Source organism: Anas platyrhynchos, chromosome 18 (assembly GCF_047663525.1).
Source record: "Anas platyrhynchos isolate ZD024472 breed Pekin duck chromosome 18, IASCAAS_PekinDuck_T2T, whole genome shotgun sequence".
In the NCBI taxonomy this organism is placed as follows: Eukaryota; Metazoa; Chordata; class Aves; order Anseriformes; family Anatidae; genus Anas; species Anas platyrhynchos.
The window spans coordinates 14013354-14030989 of record NC_092604.1 but is presented as its reverse complement, the minus strand read 5'-3'; the positions used below and the strand labels follow the sequence as shown (position 1 = coordinate 14030989).

General features: G+C 49.3%; 2 protein-coding genes across 3 annotated transcripts in view; one reads left to right on the top strand and one right to left on the bottom strand.

Moving 5' to 3' along the window:
• The window catches only part of LMX1B (LIM homeobox transcription factor 1 beta), a 113232-nt gene extending 99884 nt beyond the window's left edge, over positions 1-13348 (bottom strand). For both annotated transcript variants that reach the window (XM_027470847.3, XM_027470848.3), the window contains exons 1-2: positions 12289-13348; positions 11711-11897 (exon numbers count right to left, since the gene is read on the bottom strand). In XM_027470847.3, the coding sequence (XP_027326648.1) occupies positions 11711-11897; positions 12289-12427 (326 nt within the window). In that variant the 5' untranslated portion in view covers positions 12428-13348. The remainder of the gene's footprint in view (positions 1-11710; positions 11898-12288) is intronic.
• Positions 13349-15289: 1941 nt separating this feature from the next.
• On the top strand, positions 15290-17383 carry LOC113845485 (uncharacterized). Its single transcript, XM_072025519.1, has 3 exons — positions 15290-15293; positions 15752-16253; positions 16419-17383. Exons 1-3 carry the CDS (start codon positions 15290-15292, stop codon positions 17230-17232), a joined length of 1320 nt encoding a protein of 439 aa, XP_071881620.1. The 3' UTR covers positions 17233-17383.
• The last annotated feature ends 253 nt before the right edge of the window (positions 17384-17636 follow it).

The window sequence follows — 17636 nt, the reverse complement described above, 5'->3', positions numbered from 1 at the left end:
CACCCCCCGGCGCAGGGCTGGCGGCAGCAGAGGTCCTGCAGCCCCTGCCCCGCTCCCTCCCCAGCTGCGAACACAAGTTCTACTTGCGGCCCGCCTGGGGGCTTGCTCCGTACGGCGTTGGTTCGCTGACCTTCGCCGAGTCTTCCTTGACCACCTTCTGTTAGTACTTGGTGCTTAAAGCACCAAAACCTAACAGCGAGAAAAAGCCATTTAAAAACACGGAAAGGCATGTATTCTCCCGTGTCTGAGTCTCTGTGATTGTTTGCATGTAACAAAAAACATATTGACGTGCCATAAAGTTACTATCAGTAGAATCACTTCGGAATTTTTTCTTCTACAGTTGCAAGAGAGCTACGCGTGGGATGCAAAACTCATTCACTGGGACTTGGGACAGACTGGCTCTGCACAGGGGCAGGTTTTGCTGTTTCTTTCTCTATATCTTCTTCCTTTATGATTCTGGAGTCTAATCATTAATAATCAGAAGCTGACTGAAGCACTAGAATTATTACATTTCCATTTCCCCAGCGCACATAAGCACAGAGAAGACAAGCAGCTTGTGAAGGACAACAGAGCCACCAGAGTTGTGAAGAATAGGAGCTTGTCATTGTCAAGCCATTTAGTGAAGGAAAAGGATGGATTTCTAAAGCCTTACTGCTGGTATGAGCATTCATGTAGGGCCCCATCACACTTTCTTCATCAGCTCTAGCACGAGGGGAAGCTGACCCATGGGGTCATGCTCCATGTGCAAAACCTTCACCATCGCCAGATGAAGCCCATGCCAAGATCCAACTGTGAGGACAACTCACAACGTCAAACAAGGTTCTTGGGGCAGCTTTGGCCTATGAAGAGCCCCATTCCTAAAAACTGCAGTGAACAGCTCCATCAAGCTCTCTCTAGATGCTTGCTGTCAGGTAGACTGGACTTACATGATACTGCAAGCCACTGCCTGCCAGGGAAGTTAGCTCCTTAAGAAGCTATTACTTAAGGAGTCCTGTGAGGGAGGATTTGCCAGCTCAGGCCCTTGTGGGGGCCAATGACCTGACAGCATCAGCAGCCTCATGCAGGGAGCACTTCATGTGCCAGTGACAGCTACATCAGGAATGCACTGCTGACCTCAGCGAGAGCCACAGCCTGCTACATGCTCCAGCAGCATGAGGACTGTTCTCCAAAAGTGCAACAGATAGGTACTGAAACAAGCCTGCCTGTACAAACCTTCATGGAGAGGAAATTCAGTTGGCAAGCCATGATTATTAATATCCAGGTCAGAGGGGAGGAAGGATCATTTTTATTTCACGGAGAGTCAGAAACACAAACATCCCAATGACCATGCAGACACCTCTGAACAGACAGCATGTGTGACCGCATCCCAAATGCACAGTGTGCACTAACTTGTGTGCCCACACGGCTCCCGCTCCCCTGCCGCAGCCTGGAGAAGCCAAGCTGGGGGCTTTTGATCTACATGCAGTTCATGAGCAGCTCAAGCACAGCTCCAGCACCCTGAATACATCATTTGACTGACAGGGAGGATGGACTAGGGTAGCCTACATCCCCAGCTGCTGGAAGAAATAAATCAGGTGAAAACAAGGCTGTGAGCCCAGCCAGCTCCAGGCTGTGCTGCAGCAGCGGGACCATGGGTATCTGGAGGCATCACTCGCTCCTCCCAGCTCAATGTCCTCCTACAGCTCCCTGCAGCATCTGCAATCATCCCTTCTGTGGCTCCTGACCACGTTAAAAGCTCACTACAAGGTTCACAGAGACAGGAAGGTTGTCCTGCTCCTGGCCAAGATCTACCACAGTTCTGAGAGCACAGCACTGCTAAAATATATAAATGAAGAGCTGTTGCAGTAGAGGTTGCTTAACACTGATCATTAACTACAAAGAAATGTCTGCAGAAAATCCTGAATATTTATGGGTAGTGCTGGAGCTACCAGACTACCACATAAAGCTGTACCCTACTGCACCAAAGCTTCTACCAACTGGAGGCAGCTTGCCTATTCTGTGGTCATTTCAGTGTTTTGTTTTGCATTTTTTTGTGTGTTTTGCGAGTCACTTAGTTTCCTGGTTTCCTACTGTGCTTTATTCTGATTTACTAATAAGCCTGTTCTGTACAATACAGAATTAAATACTTGTCTCATTTCACATGCATTATCAAAAGAAACCTCAGCAAACACCCTCCCTCCCATGAAACTGGATTAAAGTTGTGACATAAGACAGAAAATAAGGAATCAGAGAAGCTGTTTCCAGGGGGAAGTTAAAGGAGTAGGCTCTATCAGGTGATAGAAAAATGCTAGCTGTAGGCAAACTGATTATGTCAAAGGATAGGATCACACAGGTTGAAAACAACTGTTCTGTGGAATGGATGTTAATGACAATTGTAACCTTTCTCACTAATGGGTTTTGGCACGTATCACGCGGCAGCCTAAGGGTCTGGTCCTGCAGAGCTCCTGGTGACCCAAGCTCTGGTTGTGGAAGTCAGCGATGCCCAGAGCTCTGCCGAGCCTGACCTCTGAAGAACAAATACTATTCGCAGTCACATGTGTCACATGCACATTCTGTAAGAAACATGTTTTCTAATATACAAGGAATGCATTAGTGCTAAATTTTGAAGAGAAACTACTGCAAGAAGTAGCAATGTTTGAGTCAGTCTGATGGAACGATGAGTAATCACTGGTTCTAATAAATGCTTTAGGAGATTATTAATATTTTTTTTTTCTGCAAATTCAGATTTTCTTGCTTCCTATGATAATGATGATGATGATGATAATAATAATAATAATAATAGTAGTAGTAGTAGTAGTAGTAAGAACTGTGAAAAATAGCATTGGTGTAGACGATTATGTAAAAGCCTCTATTCTTTTTTTTAGTTCTGTTTTTTTGTGTTTGTAATCGGTGAATGCTGATTCAGGTTACACTAAGGAACAAACACATGAAAACAAACAGCTACCAGGAGGATTTGGTCCTCAGCATGTGCACATAAATTCTATTAGCTCTTACTGGGGGAGTGCATGTGCATGCTTGTACATTATAAATAATATACTGATTGCAGTAAAATCAAGAGCCAAATTCTATCCTTTGATGAGCAAGGATGGCTCTCATTGAAGTCAATAGGAATTGCATGTTCACAAGTTCATGTCAACATTTGCAAAGGAAAATTTTTTTGCATATTAAATTAAATATGTAGTATGTTTTGGAAACAAAGCAAATGACCTCCATGACAAGTGTCTTCTGTAAATGTGTTGGCTTGTTACAGAAACACCGGAGTATAAACCCTTATAAAGTTCCTAAGAAATACATTATTCCTTGTCTGTGGTGATATTAAAGGGCATTTAATCAAACTGTGCTGTATCAGTTCTGCTGTATCTATAATGAAGATCACTGTAAATTTTCAAAACCAACAAAATAACAAACTGGAATTAATCATATTAACAATTCCTTTACTGTAATACAATCTCGCAAATGTCTCCTTGTTCAGTTGCCCACGGCAAATAGTTTTTGAAAGGAGAGTAAAATTTCCTCTGTTCAGTCTGAGCATCGCGATAAGAAACATGCAGGTAGGTTTTAGCTGGGCTGGTAGATTTCCATCTCAGTCTTGAAAAGTTGTAACAGATCCTGAGTTCCTCTGGTAATACTGATCTGAACACTTTATCTTCTAAAGACAGTGTATACTTAATGTTGCATACAAGATACCTTAAAGGGTTAGCTCCTATATAATCTCTATTAAAACGGCATAATTTGCCACACATGGTGCTTTCTACTTATAAGGTGCATTCAATATCCAATAAAGGGCAATGGCAACACATAGTCTATGTATGTGTTGTTTGTATAAAAGGAGACAATATTTGTTATTGGTAATTTGTTTGGTAAGAATCAGAGCCTATTTTGCAGTTTTGACAACTGACTGCTCACTTCCAGGAAACAGAAATCCCCATCTGCTCCTCACATCACTTCAGCACAATAATTTGCCTTACTTTTTATAAAACTCGCTGATGCCAGTGGCTGGATCTGATCTCTGTGACTGCTTTAGTCAGAGCAATTGGACAAGTTTGTCAACATATGTTCAAAGCAATTGCAGGCATACCAAAAGGTAAAACAAAAGCAAGACAAAATTTCATCTGAGGAGTATCAGTCTAGCCAAAGCAAGTTCAGGAACTTAAAGAAAATGCAAGTATAGTAATAATAATAATAATAATAAAAAAATAAATTAAAAAAATCTGCCTCAATTTTATCATTTTATTTTGAATTTAAAGAAGCATCTAGAAATGGCGAATACTTTTGCTGAACATGGCAAGCAAGACTCAGATATTTGGATCTATTTTAGCATGCATGTTATAAACTCCAAAGAACATTATATTTAAAACCAAAGGTCAGCTTGTTCTACCTGATTTTTTTTTTTCTTTTTTTTTCTTTCATGCTCTATATTCTTGAATTCAGAAGTCTAACTTTACTTTCAGGATTTATTTTACATTAGATATGAATTTGTTCATGTGATTTTTTTTTAACTTAGTTACTAGTGGAAGTAGTGTCTCTATCCCTAAACATTACCAGTGCTGTTAAAGTTCTCCGCAAAATAATCTTACCTCCCTGTTACATGTTTACAGTGTCTTAATTCAGAAAACACTTCTGTTTTCTAAAATAAATAAATAAATCTAACATTTTTATTAAGCTAAAATCTGTTTTAAGTAACAGCGTTAGATACAGCATACCACAATTACGTAGGTCTGCAAGGTGTATATTGAATACTCTTTCCCTGCTCACTTGATATATTTATCCAATTCAGTTAAAGAAAGGAAATTTGTGTTCTTAATTGCACTCATGTAAATCCATTGTAACTCCTCTAATTTCAGAATTTGGCTGCCAGTGGCTCAGCTGTCAAGGTTCACATGGCACTGTTACATACATCTAACCTTATTCTTTGTTTCAGAACTAATGTGGAGTTTTTATATTTTGTAATGAACAAGACACTGTCATTTCATCATGAGTCAATCTTTGCCTCCTGAGTAATGCAATCATCCCCAAATCATGCCAAAAAAAAATCTTTCCACCACACTAAACCATCCAAGAGTAATACATGGCTTGTTTACCTTTACTGGAGATTACTGTACAATTCACTTCACAATTTTATTTATTTACTTGCTTGCTTTCTTACCTTACTTGAGCAATAACGTGACTTATCATACAAGAAAAAATAATGCAGACAAAAAGAAGGCTTTAGCCCTGCTTTTGTTTGTTTGTTTGTTTGTTTTTGTTGTTTGTTTGTCTGGTTGTTTTTTTTTTCCTGCAAGTATGTCTTTTGACCTGAAACACCCTTTTTAAAAAATACTGTAACATTCTTTTCCATTTTGCTGGGGTTTAAAATTCAGTATTTTTGTGAATCTGAACATTATGCAATTTGTGAAATCTTGAAATATTACTATAACATTTACACACCACATTCTTCCAAAACTGACACAAGAACCAACAGCCCAAAAAGTATTGTGTAAACCAAACATAAAATGTACTCGTCGGCTCTTCAGCCTAACAATGATAAGAAAAATGAAGTATTTTACTAATCCTCTCTTCCCCCTCAAGTTACCCCACTGAGCATAAGTATTTTACTAATCCTGTCTTCCCCCCAAAATTACCCCACTGAGCATGTCAGCAGAAGTCTATGAGCTTCTTTGTGTATGGGTACTGGGGTGGGAGGTGTGTGTGTGCATGTCTCTGCGCCTAACTGTGTGTACACACTCATTTCACAATGCAGGACAGCAAGCATGTTTGTTTTTAAGTATGTATTTCATTATACCCACTGAAGGCCCCATCCTCTTTTCTTGTGCACTCTAATCTCCCACTGACTTGTACTGTGAGTATGTAGGGAACTCAGGCTCATGACTAATAATTTACTTTATCTGCTGCATTCTTCATTCCAGTAGAAGGAGATATTAAACAAAATGAAATCAATTCTTGTTTCAAGAACAGTAGGGAAGAAAAACAGATTTAGTATATATTTGAGTTTTGTGGATTTTGTCTGGAATGAAAAATAAAACTAACAGATACATTATGAAAAAATACTCTTTTTTTTTTTTTTTTTCCCTGAAAATTTCTTCGAACTATCTGACTAATTTAAGCAGACTCTAACTGTTATTAAATATGCCCCAACTTTTAAAGATCACAAGAGCAGTAAGTGCTTTAAGACATATCATGCTTTATAGGCTGCTCCACAACAGAGGCAAGGAAGATATACATTTAGAAGTGAAGTACACTAATAACGTAATTGATCTAAGAAAATACATTATAATCCAGACATTTCATCATGATATATTACTAATAGTTGAAAAGGTGTAATGTATGCCTTTGAACTAGCTTATAATGTTAGGCCAACAAATAATAGATGTGATTTCTTAGCAGAATACAAAATACTCCTGTTTATTATATATTTTAGTGAAGAAATTTTCACAGTGTGTATCACGTTTATTATTTCTTCTAAGGATGGAAGTTAGATAATATAAATTATCCTCTTATTAATCTAATTGCATATTGCCTATGTTGCAAAAAGTTCTTCCCTATCATTTTCTACCATGGATAAGTACAATTTATGTATAACTGTTGTAATTATTTTGTCCAGTAAGTTTACCATGATTGTTGAAGGAAACCAAAATATATCCCCAAATTCTTAAAACATATTCCACTCCATATCTCTGCTACTATTTATTCAAACTTCTAACCAAACTCCGTTCTCTTTGCTGGCTCTGTTGGTCCAGTGCCATTTCAAAACTTGTGCAGTTATCTCCTCTGCAACCTCTTCTACGTGCTGCAAGGAGATGAATTCCTGCTGACACAGGGGGTCTTGAGGGGGTTCTGCCCAATCTCTGGCTATTCTGCTGATGTTATCTGCAGAAATAAGTTATATTTCTGTAACACTCCTGCTTTTGGAATTGTTTTGAGGTGCTAGTAAAGTCTGATCTTACAAAGACATTTTAATTGGGCTGATACGTCTGATAATGCAGGAACATTTGGTTTTTCAGAAAAAAAAAATGCCAGAGTATTTCAGACACTTTTAAAAGCATTTTTAGTGGATGACATAACTTTAATCATTACTCTATGTCCTGGGTATGTGCTCGTGCTACTCCTCATCGCTAAGTTTCAATCAGTTTTATGCTATTTCCTAATGACACATTCACAAGGACTAGAGACAGTCTAATACAAGAGGCAAATGGAGTGGACTGGGACACCACTGCTCTGCAAAATTTTACCGAATTCAGATGACAAACAATTGTACTGATGAACATAACAATAAATCTGGTGTTCCTCGGTTTAAAAAATATGTAAAACTGAAAACAAATAAAATCTTCCTGTTAGTAAACAGTATTACCCATTCTGCGTGTAGCAGAATCTGAGAGCTCAAGTCACCTCTTGTACCACGAATTCTGCCTACATTCCACAGCCTGCTCTCATGACAGAAATGCTCACTCTCTCTCTCTGGAAGAAAAATAACATTCATGAAAATTAGAGACATTTACTAATAGGAAGCTTTTATATTTTGAATATAAAATGCAAAAGAACTGGGAAACATAAGTCTCAGTATTACACTCGTGATAGAATTTCCAGAATCTAGAGAGATTAACATTTACACACAGCAAAGAAGTTCCACAGCATTTTGTTTCCTTTCTGTTAGGTACATGCTGCTCCATGATGATTTTACATAAAAAGTAGAGTCACAGGCAAGAAAGGACCGAAAGATGAAGAACAGTATCAATATGTACCAGAAATACATGGAAAGTACTTTTATTAATAGCATCCAACAATGACGCTAAAACAATGCCTGACACATCTTGAAGAATCTAACAAAAATCTAAATATTTCTCTTTCTTACCCTGGACAAAACTTAAAATGCATAGATGAAAAATTATGAAATATGAATTGTGATTGTTACCCTATTCCTTGAACAAATGACCCCCTCCACAGCCTTTATTTTCAATGGTAGAAAAATACGGAACTTTCTAGAAATTGTATTTATTACTTACATACGTAAAAATGTAATCTGAAGTAATTATTATTCATGTAATTTATATTTTTAAATATCATCAATAACTAGAGCAAATCATTATGTAACACTCAGTAGTAAGACAAAAAAAAGCAGAAAAGCATAATCACACACACGCACACACACCAAAAAAAAAAAAAAACAGAAATGAAAATGAAAAATATATGTAATATTTCTAATTACTAATGCCTTGTAGCATGAAGCAGTGTTATGAGAGATACAATAAATAAATTAATTTAAGCAAATAACCTGAAAATAATTACTGCCAAACACCTATTTTTGAGAAACATTCACTCTGAAGGCTTCAGTTTATCAGAAAGAAAACTTCTTTTTTAGAAAAAAAAGTGCAAGTGTGAGGTTCCAAATGTGCAACAATACTGCAATTTGGCAAAGCTCTCATTAAAATCAAAGAGATTCTGTTTGATTCTGTTTGATGCAGGCTTGCAAAAAGTCAGCTTTCCTGGTGCCATTGTACTGCTCTGTATTTTTCCTTAAAAGCCTTGCAATCAAATGTACAGTGACCCTCAAAATATTACATCTCAGCAAAATAAATACTTCATGTAAAATCAAAAGATCAGTATGTACTCATGAAAAAAAAAAAAAAAAGTTGAATTGCATTCTGTAAGAGGAGTGTAAAATTCATGCATAGCGTAGAGACTGGTCCCACGATAAACCAGATATTTTTGTAATAAATTACATTTATCAGGCACCTCTGACTACTTCAAACCATGCTTGGGCCACTAATCCACCTCCCCCAGGATTTATTCTAACATTCCAAGCATAGGGGTAGCTTCAAATAGCCAGCATTTTTATTAGGGAAAAAAAAATGTTTTTACCCTCCCCCCCTAATGTGAAATGCCCTCATCCAAGGATGGGCAGTAATCATTCCTGACCCAGTGAAAGGTTTAAGGTCTGATATCTGACCCATCAGAAGCTTGCTTTCATTAGAAAGACGAGACATCAGTTTTCCAAAGATATACACACAGCACTTGATTATAGTCCTGGGAGTTCTGGAGAAATCTGACCTTTAAATTACATTACTACATACAGAAAAATCTATTTAAAGCTAATTTCAGTAACTAAGATATTTAAGTAATCTTTATTCTCCCTCTTATTTTATTTTCTAGAGATCTGTAAATAGGATTCAGGATAACAGAAAGCACCTGATTTTACTGATATTGTCTTCTTCTGTACTGGTACTGTTTCACCTCTGCACTCCAAAGCACATTTGCCTAGCACATAGGTGTTATACATCATGGTACGCTACAGTCTTGGATGACGGTTGTACTAGCATGCTGGAGATGACTTGCACGATTTGCTCCCCGCTTCACTCCTCCCTCCACACTCTTACCGATAAAACTGATCATCTGCATCGTACAGCCCGTGAAAATAGTTTTCATGTCTTTATAGATATTTCTATACTTTAGCTATCATAAAAGAATGTTTCTCTAAGCCTAAAACATTACAGACAGGGAAAGCATGCAAACAGTTTCAGCATAGTTTCACGTTTGCTCTTTTGGGCTAATAAAATTTCAGAGAAAACAAATTTTGATTTACCATGTCTCCCCTCCCCTTTCCATGAGCAACTTCTGCTGTCAGTCCTTAGGGGCACACACAGCAGGCTATCATGTAATGTCACACTAGGTGCTGGGATTCAACAAAGGCTAACATGTTGATATCTTTTTATTGCTCGTCAGCCTGGTTACCCCATTTCCCCCTATACAATGGGACACTTTTGATAATATGGAAATTTCTGAACCAGTTACATTTCTATTTTCAGTCAGTAACTTTTTTTTTTTTTTTTTTTTTTTTTTTTACAAAGCAGTACTCTATTATCTTGCTTTTTAACTCACAAAATAATCTCCTTTATTTTACATAAACTAAAGATAGGACCAAAGTGGTACATTTGTTTATAATAAACATAAATAATTACATTGCCAAATAATGCTTTTCTAGGTAGCCTAAACGCTATTTTAAATTCTTTCTTAATTAACAAAAATATCAAAGGTAATACTACCTACACTGGCAAAACTTTTTCATCGACCTACCGCTCTAGCTAGTCAGCTGTATTTCATTTTGTGTAGAAGTAAAAGACAAAGTATGTGAAGGTTCTTCCCAAATACAAGCAAGAGAAAATACAAATATCATTAAAATCTCAGTCCCCACAAGGGCAGGACTGCAGCAAACTAGCTGAGGCAAACTCGGGTCTACTTTCATGTGAAGTACCCAGGACTGTGGAAGATTCTTTAATAGCTTGCTGGTAAGGGCTGCAGTATGAAATAACACGTTTTGTTGTAATTCCTAAACAGGGGGACATTTATCTAGGCCATTTATACAAGAGTTATAACCTTAACAATATTTATACTCAGCATGTCATGTTAGCATTTACTACCAGTTTCCATGGAGATGGATTTTCATGCTGTAGCTATGAAATGCACATTGTTGCCACTAAGCCACTTCAGGCCTTTCTGGAAGCCTGCTGAATGCCTGACAAAAGTTGATGCAAACCAATAGTTGTTGTTCTTTGTTTGTTGCCAGACTTCTAGCAGAGCCATATTATGTCCTAGTGATTGAAGTGCCCATGTTCGCCCCCCTCCCGGCACAAAAAGGATCCTCAATTTCGGTGACAAGCATGAAGTGGGCTTCTGCAGGAGAGGACAAACGCCACGCAGGGCCGGAGCTCTGTCTCCGCACAAGGACACGGCGCGGCGGGGGGCCGCTTTCCCGACAAAGCCTGACATTTGGGGGATAAAGTGTAAATAAAATAAAGCGCGGCGAGCGCCCGGCCGCGGGAGGAAAGAGTCAGCGCCGCGCTCGCTCTGCCGTGGAGGCTCGGCCGGCGCCAGACCCTGCGGCCAGGACCCGCGGGCACGGCCGCCCGCGTGCCCTCCGCGCCCAGACAGCGGCTCGGCAGCCGGCGACGGGCGCCCCGCGCCCGGTCCCGCCCCGACGGGTGCGCCCCGACGGCCCCGACGAGCCCCGCGCGGGGACCCCGGCGCTCACCGCCCGCTCGGGGCGCCGCGCCGCCGGGCTCCCTGCGCGGCGCCGGGCGCGGCCGGCACTAACCGCGGGCCGGCCGCCGGGGCTGGCCCCGCGCAGCTCCGGGGCGCCGGCGAGACGGGGCTCGACCCCGGGCGGACGGGCCCTGCGGTGCCTCCGCAGCCCAGGTGGCGACAGCTCCGGCGGGCCGGGCCGGGCCGGGCCGCCCCGCGCCGAGCCGAGCCGCCGCCGCCCCCCTCCGACGGCACCGCAGGACCCCGGACCGCAACGGGTCCAAGCGCTGCGAAGCCCGCGGCGGGCAGCTCCCCCTTCGGAAGGACATTTTGGCTCAACGCTCGTTGAGCGCCGCTCGCTGCAACGTTAATTTCCAGGCGGCCGCTCCGCCTCGGCGCCAGGGTCCCCGCTAGCCGGGGCCGCCACCCACAGCAGCCCCGGGCCCGCGGCACGGGCGCTGCCCCCCGTCCCTGAGGGGCTCTGGGCGTTCGCACGGTCGCGGTGGGAAGCTGCCAAAGGCGGCCCGCTCAGAAACACGCTCCGAGTCTCGCAGCGTGCCTCCGAGGCGGGCCGGGCCACGCTGCCAGGGCTTCGCTCGCCGCCGGCGGGCACCGCGGGGCAGAGCCGGGCCCTGCCAAGCCGGGCCGGGCCGAGCTGAGCCGGGCCAGGCCGGCGGGACGCACGGAGTGTTCTTACTGTTGGTAGTCCTGTTTGCAGTAGAGCTTTCGGTCCCGGAAGTAGCAGCTGGTGGTGAGGGCTTGCTGACACACCGCGCACTGCAAACACTCTTCGTGCCAGGAGGACTCGTTCACCCTCATCAGAAACCGATCCGAGATGGGCCTCTGGCAGCCTTCGCACACGGCCTGGTGCTGGCAGTCTGACCCTGGGAACGGCAAAGAGCGGCGTGAAGCGGCGGGACGGGCCCGCGCCTCCCCGGCCCCGCGCCGCTCTCCCACCCGGCCCCGGCCCCGGCCCCGGCCCCGGCCCCGGCCCCGACCCCGGCCCCGCCGCGGCGCCCGGAGTCGGGCAGCGGCGGGCAGCGCAGCTCGGCCGGCCTCGGACGTCGGCAGGGGCGAGCGAGGCCGTCTCCAGGTCTGCGCCCCACAAGTGTCAGTTAGAGAGTTCCGCGCCCGCCTGCAGCCCGGGGCGAGGCTGCTCAGCCCGCAGCCAGCCGGGCTCGGGCTCCGTCAGAGCGCAGCCCCGGGCACCGAGCGGAGCCGGGGGAGCAGCAGGGTTTGCTTTTTGGCATAGCCGAGAAACGAGCAGCAACTCACCCAGTAACACTCCTAACGTGGCCGGACCCGAGCGCAGAGGGTGATCTTCCATTTTAATACCGTCCAGCATCTTTGAGCAGTCCGACTGGCCCCGCGTAAAGCACCTTTCCAAGGACTCGGGACCTGTTGCAATATCCATGGGGCAGGCGGCGGCGCTGCCCGGCGCTCCGGGGCGGCTGGGGGAGACGGGCTGCCGGGCGGCGGGGCCGGCTCAGCCCCGCGTCTGGCCGAGCTCTGGGACACTCTGTTGCTGGGATGAGGGAGTCGCTTTTATTTTTATCTGGGAGACATGAGGAGCGTTTCCTGCCTGAACTTCCAGAGACGGGGGGCAGAGGAAGGAGCCGGCGCCGCTGCCCATGGGGGCAGCCCGTGCTACACAGGCGCGCACATGCTCCGCACACGGCGCAGGGCAGCCCGCGTTGTCACCTGCTCGCCGGGAGCGCCGGAGCCCCACGCCCTCCGCGGAGGGCCCTCCCGGGGCCGGGGCCGGGGCCGGGCGGAGCGGCGCGGCGGGGCCGGGCGGGGCGGCGGGGCTTCCCCGGCGCTCCGCAGCCCATGTGCCATGCGGCGTCCCGAGGAGCCGCGCCGTTTAGAGAAGGGGCCGCGGCGGAGGAACACACCCCCCGGCGCCTCACCCCTCCTCAAACTTGCTGACATTTGAACTCCATTGGTGCGCGCCGTATCGCTGCGCCGCGGTGATCCGTCTCCTCGACGTCAAATAGTGCCCTGGCCCCGGCGGGCCCCCGCAGCCCCCGAAGCGCGGCGGCGCCCGAGGCGCGGGGCGGGCGGGCTCCGCGCACCCCCGGGGCGGCTCGGGGCGGCCGCGGGGCGCGCAGGCAGCGCGCGGGGCCGGGGCGCGCCGCCGGGGGCCCGGGCCTGGGGCTGGGGCCGGGGCCGGGGCTGGGACCGGGACTGGGGCGAGCGGCCGGGAGAAGAGAGCGCGGCCGCCGAGAAGCGGCCCCGAGCGGCGCCCCGAGCCCCCGCCGGGCTCCGCTCCGGCCAGGCGGCGGCCGACAGCCGGCAGCTCGGCCCGACGGCAGCTCCTGGCTCCTGCCCCGGGGTACGTAGCTGCGCCCCCGGCCCCGCGGCGCGGGCGGCTCGCCGGCCAGGGGCTCGGGCAGGTGGCGGCGGGGCCCGGGCGGCCGCGGGCAGCCCCCGGGCGAGAGCCGCCGGGTGGCGGGGCCGCCCCTTTGTCCCCGCCGGCACCTGGCGAGGACGGGGCAGGGGCGCGGGGCCGCGCCCTTAACACCCTCCGCTGACGGCCGGCTCCGCTACAGCGTGGGGCTGGGGCCCTGCGCCCCGGCTGCCCGCGGAGTGGCCCGGTGGCCGGCGCGGCGCGGGGCCGGGCAGCCGCCGCAGGGCTACCGGGCGGCGCCCCGGGGGGCTCGGCGTGCGGGCGCGGAGGGCCCAGCCCGGCTCGGCCCGAGGGAGCGCCCGGTGACTCCGCTCCTTTCCGCAGGGCCGTCGCCCGGACCGAGGGCGGCGGGACCGTCCCGCGGCGGTGCCCGGGAACGCTCAGCGCGCACGGGAGCGCTGTGCCCGCACGTACTGTGTAAATACCGTTTAACGCGACTGGTTGCAGAGAGCTTTGGATGTGCTGTACTGTTTCGTTCTCTTAAATGCAAAAGTATTTGAACGCGTATATGCTCTGTTTATATATATAATTGCATATTTGCACGCAATTTGCATGTGCAAATAATAATAAATTAAAAAAAAAAAAAGCATATTTTAATTTACTGCGCTCTTCTATTCTTTTTTGTTCAGAAAGAAACATATGAGAAAATCGATACCCACCGATCTCTGTATGCTAGAGAGAGAATTCCTGAAATACCGTGTTTGGGGCTTTCCTTTCGTTTTTGCTTTTCTGCTGATACCGTTAAAATTTTAAATCTAAAGAAATAATAGTCTGGAAAGGATTCAGTTCTAGGTTTCTTAATGTGACCCGTGATATGCTGTGACCCTGCTGAAGGAAGAGAGTTTATTTTGTAATGTTCCCAAAATATTGATATTTAATAAGCAGGACAAGTGTTAACTTGAATTACTTAATACTATTTTTTTTTTCTGGGTCTTAAGGCAAAGCCTTCTTTCTCTTCGTACAGAAAAATCTCTGAATGAAATTCATGATTATGTTTTAGTCAAATATTTTGTAAAGGGTTATAAGTAGTAGAGCTTATTTGATTTTTGTTCGGGACAATACAAATCTGAAAACCTTTGTAGCTAATACCGAAAAAATAATATATGATTATTTAATTCTGAGATCAAGATAAAAGCTGCTTAGATTTCAGAGTTCAATCAGCGGAGAAAAAAAGCTTCTCGTTTACATTAATTTTTTATGTTTCCCTCCTATTTTCGTGTAAGTATTCAGTTTTCTCCATCACACAACGGCTATATTAAACTGTGTTCGACAATTGCGAGGAAAATGGGAGTCCCTCTGTCCTCTCCGCAATAGTTTTTGTAACTTCAAATTTAAAAAAAAAAATAAAAAAAAATGCAATCTTCTGCGGCGGGACCGTTGAGAGAGGAACGGGAACCCTCCCAAACTCGCACCCACAGCAATAATTCAATCTTTGTTCGTGGGCTTTTACTCACAAATATCACACCAAAGATTTGTTACTTCTTGCCATGTGTGTGTACGAACACTGCACCGGATAATTGTTATCCCTGCCTGTTACCCCGAGAACAATTCGATGAGGTGTTATATTCGGTTTATAAAGTGCTTTTAACGAAAAACAAAATACAATTAAAACACCCACGCGCAAAACCATCACAGAAATAAAACATAACCAATGCTGACACAACCCCTCCTCCCCGTGGCTTGGTTCTAATTCCATATTTATTTGCAAGACAAATCTTTTTGTTTTGAGGTGTTTTGTTTTAATTTTGAGAGTTGAGCAACCAGTCACCCTTCTGTGTTTCCTAAACAAGGCAGGGAAGAATAGGGTATAGGAGTAAATAACGCTGGTTTGAATCCACCTAAGGAACCTTCGTGGCTGCTGTAGTTATGCGCGTGGGTTCGCACAGCTCCTGCGGCCGAGGATGAAGCGGTGACCGCCCGCGTGGGAGCGGCGCTCCCGTCTGCTTCCCTCGTCGCCGGCACTGCTTAGGCGCGTGCACGCGTGTGCCCGAGCGCCGGGGAGCCCGGGGGGGGGCTCGGCCGTGGGTGCGCGGCGATACCCTCTCCCCGCGAGTGTGCAGATGTGTGCGTGAGACCCGCCGTGCTCCGCGCTGCGTGTGCGTGCTCGGGACGGCGAGGGGCCCCGGTCTGAACGAAAGAGAGGAAGGAGAGGAAACAGAGGAAGGAGAAGAAGGAGAGGACTTCTCTGCTTTCTCTGCGTGAGCGTGTAGCCCCTGGTCGGGCGTGTGTGTGTCTCCGCATCCTGGCTGCGTGCATGCGGGTGCAGCCCCGTCTGTGCCCGTACTTTTTTCTGCATTCCCGGGGGGTGCGTGCGGGCCGCCCCGCCAGGCCCAGCGCGACGTTCCCCGAGGTGCGTGCGTGCGGTCCGTCGGGGCGCGGGACGCGCAGCGGCCGCTGCCCCTGGAGCCGTGTCCACAACCCGCGGGGTTGCGGAGGGAGCTCCGCAGGGTGCGGACTTTGCCGAGCCGCCGCGGAGCGTGCCGCTTGGCCGCGCGGGGCGTGCAGCTCCTCGGGCGCAGCCTGAACTCCGGCTGCGGGAGGGCTCCCCGGACCGCTGGAGGCGGCGACCGCCCTGCGACCGCGGCCCGGCTCGGCCCGGCCCGGCCCGGCCCGGCTCGGCTCGGCTGCTCAGGGCGGCCTCGGGCGCAGCCTGCCCCCTGCCGGCGCGCGGCGGCACGGCCGGGGCGAGCCGCGGGCGGTGCGGGGCCGGGCCGAGAGCGGGCCGGGGTCAGCCGGGGCGAGGCGAGCCCGGGAAGCCCGGGACGGGCGAGCGCAGGGCCCGGGGGCGGCCCCGCGGGGAGGCGGTGGCCGCGCTGCTCACCCCCGGCCGGTGCGGAGCAGCCTCCCGTTTGACCGGGCGCGTGGGCCCGGGCGCAGCGGCCACCGGCCCCGTCTGCTGCGATGCGGACGCGGGACGTGGGGGGAGTGGGGTGCCGCGGGGCTGCACTAGGTGCCGTCGGCTCCGTCTCACTTTGTCCCGTTTCTCTATCCACAGCTGTACTCCGCGACTCGCTGCCCCGCGGAACCACGGCCTTTACCGCTCGCAGGCGGCCGACTCCGAACCGTCGGTGCCCGGAGACCGTCCCGCGGCGCGGGCGGGCGGTGCTGAGGGGACCCGGCCCTGCTCGTGGAGCACCGGCCCGGCCGCACGGCGGGCAGGCACAGCTCGGGGCGGGCGCAGCCGGGGCGCAGCGGTGCAGGAGAACCGCGCAGCCCTTCCCCGAGCAGCGGCCACTCCCCAGAAGGGCTCTGCAGCCCGCGGCTCAGCCCGACGGAGCGCCCGGGGCGCCACCCCGCCGTTCGGTGCTCCTACCCCGACGGCCTTAGCCCCCGGGCCGGCTCCGCAGGCCGCCGACGGGTCTGGGTCGTCTCGAGGGGACACTTGCAGCGTCCAGCGTCGCCGGAACGGGAGCCGCAGCGGAGCGGCTCCTCAGCCCGGGAAGAGTGCATGTCGGGTGCGCTCGGCGATGAGTGATGCAGCCCCCTCTCCCTCTCTCGAAAGAATAAATGTAAGCGAGCTGCAAAGTGTAGTTACTAATAACAATAACAATAAATTACCGTGCTGTTGCTCGATAGCACAAACAAACGATCGCCGTGAACCACGCGGTGCCTTCCCGCGCCTCGCAGCCGCCCCTCCCCGGGGACCGGCCCGTCCCCAGCGGGCGGCTGGCGGGGACGGCCCGCCAAGGCCGATGGGGCTCGGCCCGCAGCGGGTGGGGGCTTCGCTCTGGCCTCGGGGAGGGACCCTTCTCTCCCGGCAGCCTCGTGGAACAGGTGACCGGTCAGCGACGAGGCCGGAGCAGTGCTAGGGAGCAGGGCCGGTGCCCCGGTGGCCCGGGGTGTAGCCGGCGGGCGGGTGGGTAGGTGGGTGGGTGGCCTGGAGCTGGCACGGGCCCGCTCCCCGGGCCTGCAGTGATCGGTGCCGGCGCAGCCTTTCAAAGGGCCCGACCCCTCCGAGGGAGCCCCGGGAACCCCCGCGCCGTCTCGGCGAGAGCGGACCGGCAGGCCGCGGTCGAAGGCTGCTCTCTGTGGAAGGCGGCGAGCACCGAGCCGGTATTTTAATTAAGCAGGGTCTCTTTGATATATGCAGCCTGATGCTATCTCTGTGCGCTGTTCCCTTCACGGCAGCTTTTGGGTAGGAAAATTGCTGAGAAAGCTGGATCACATGGACTGTCTGAGCTGCTCAGAGCAGCGCCAGAAAGCCCCGGGGAAG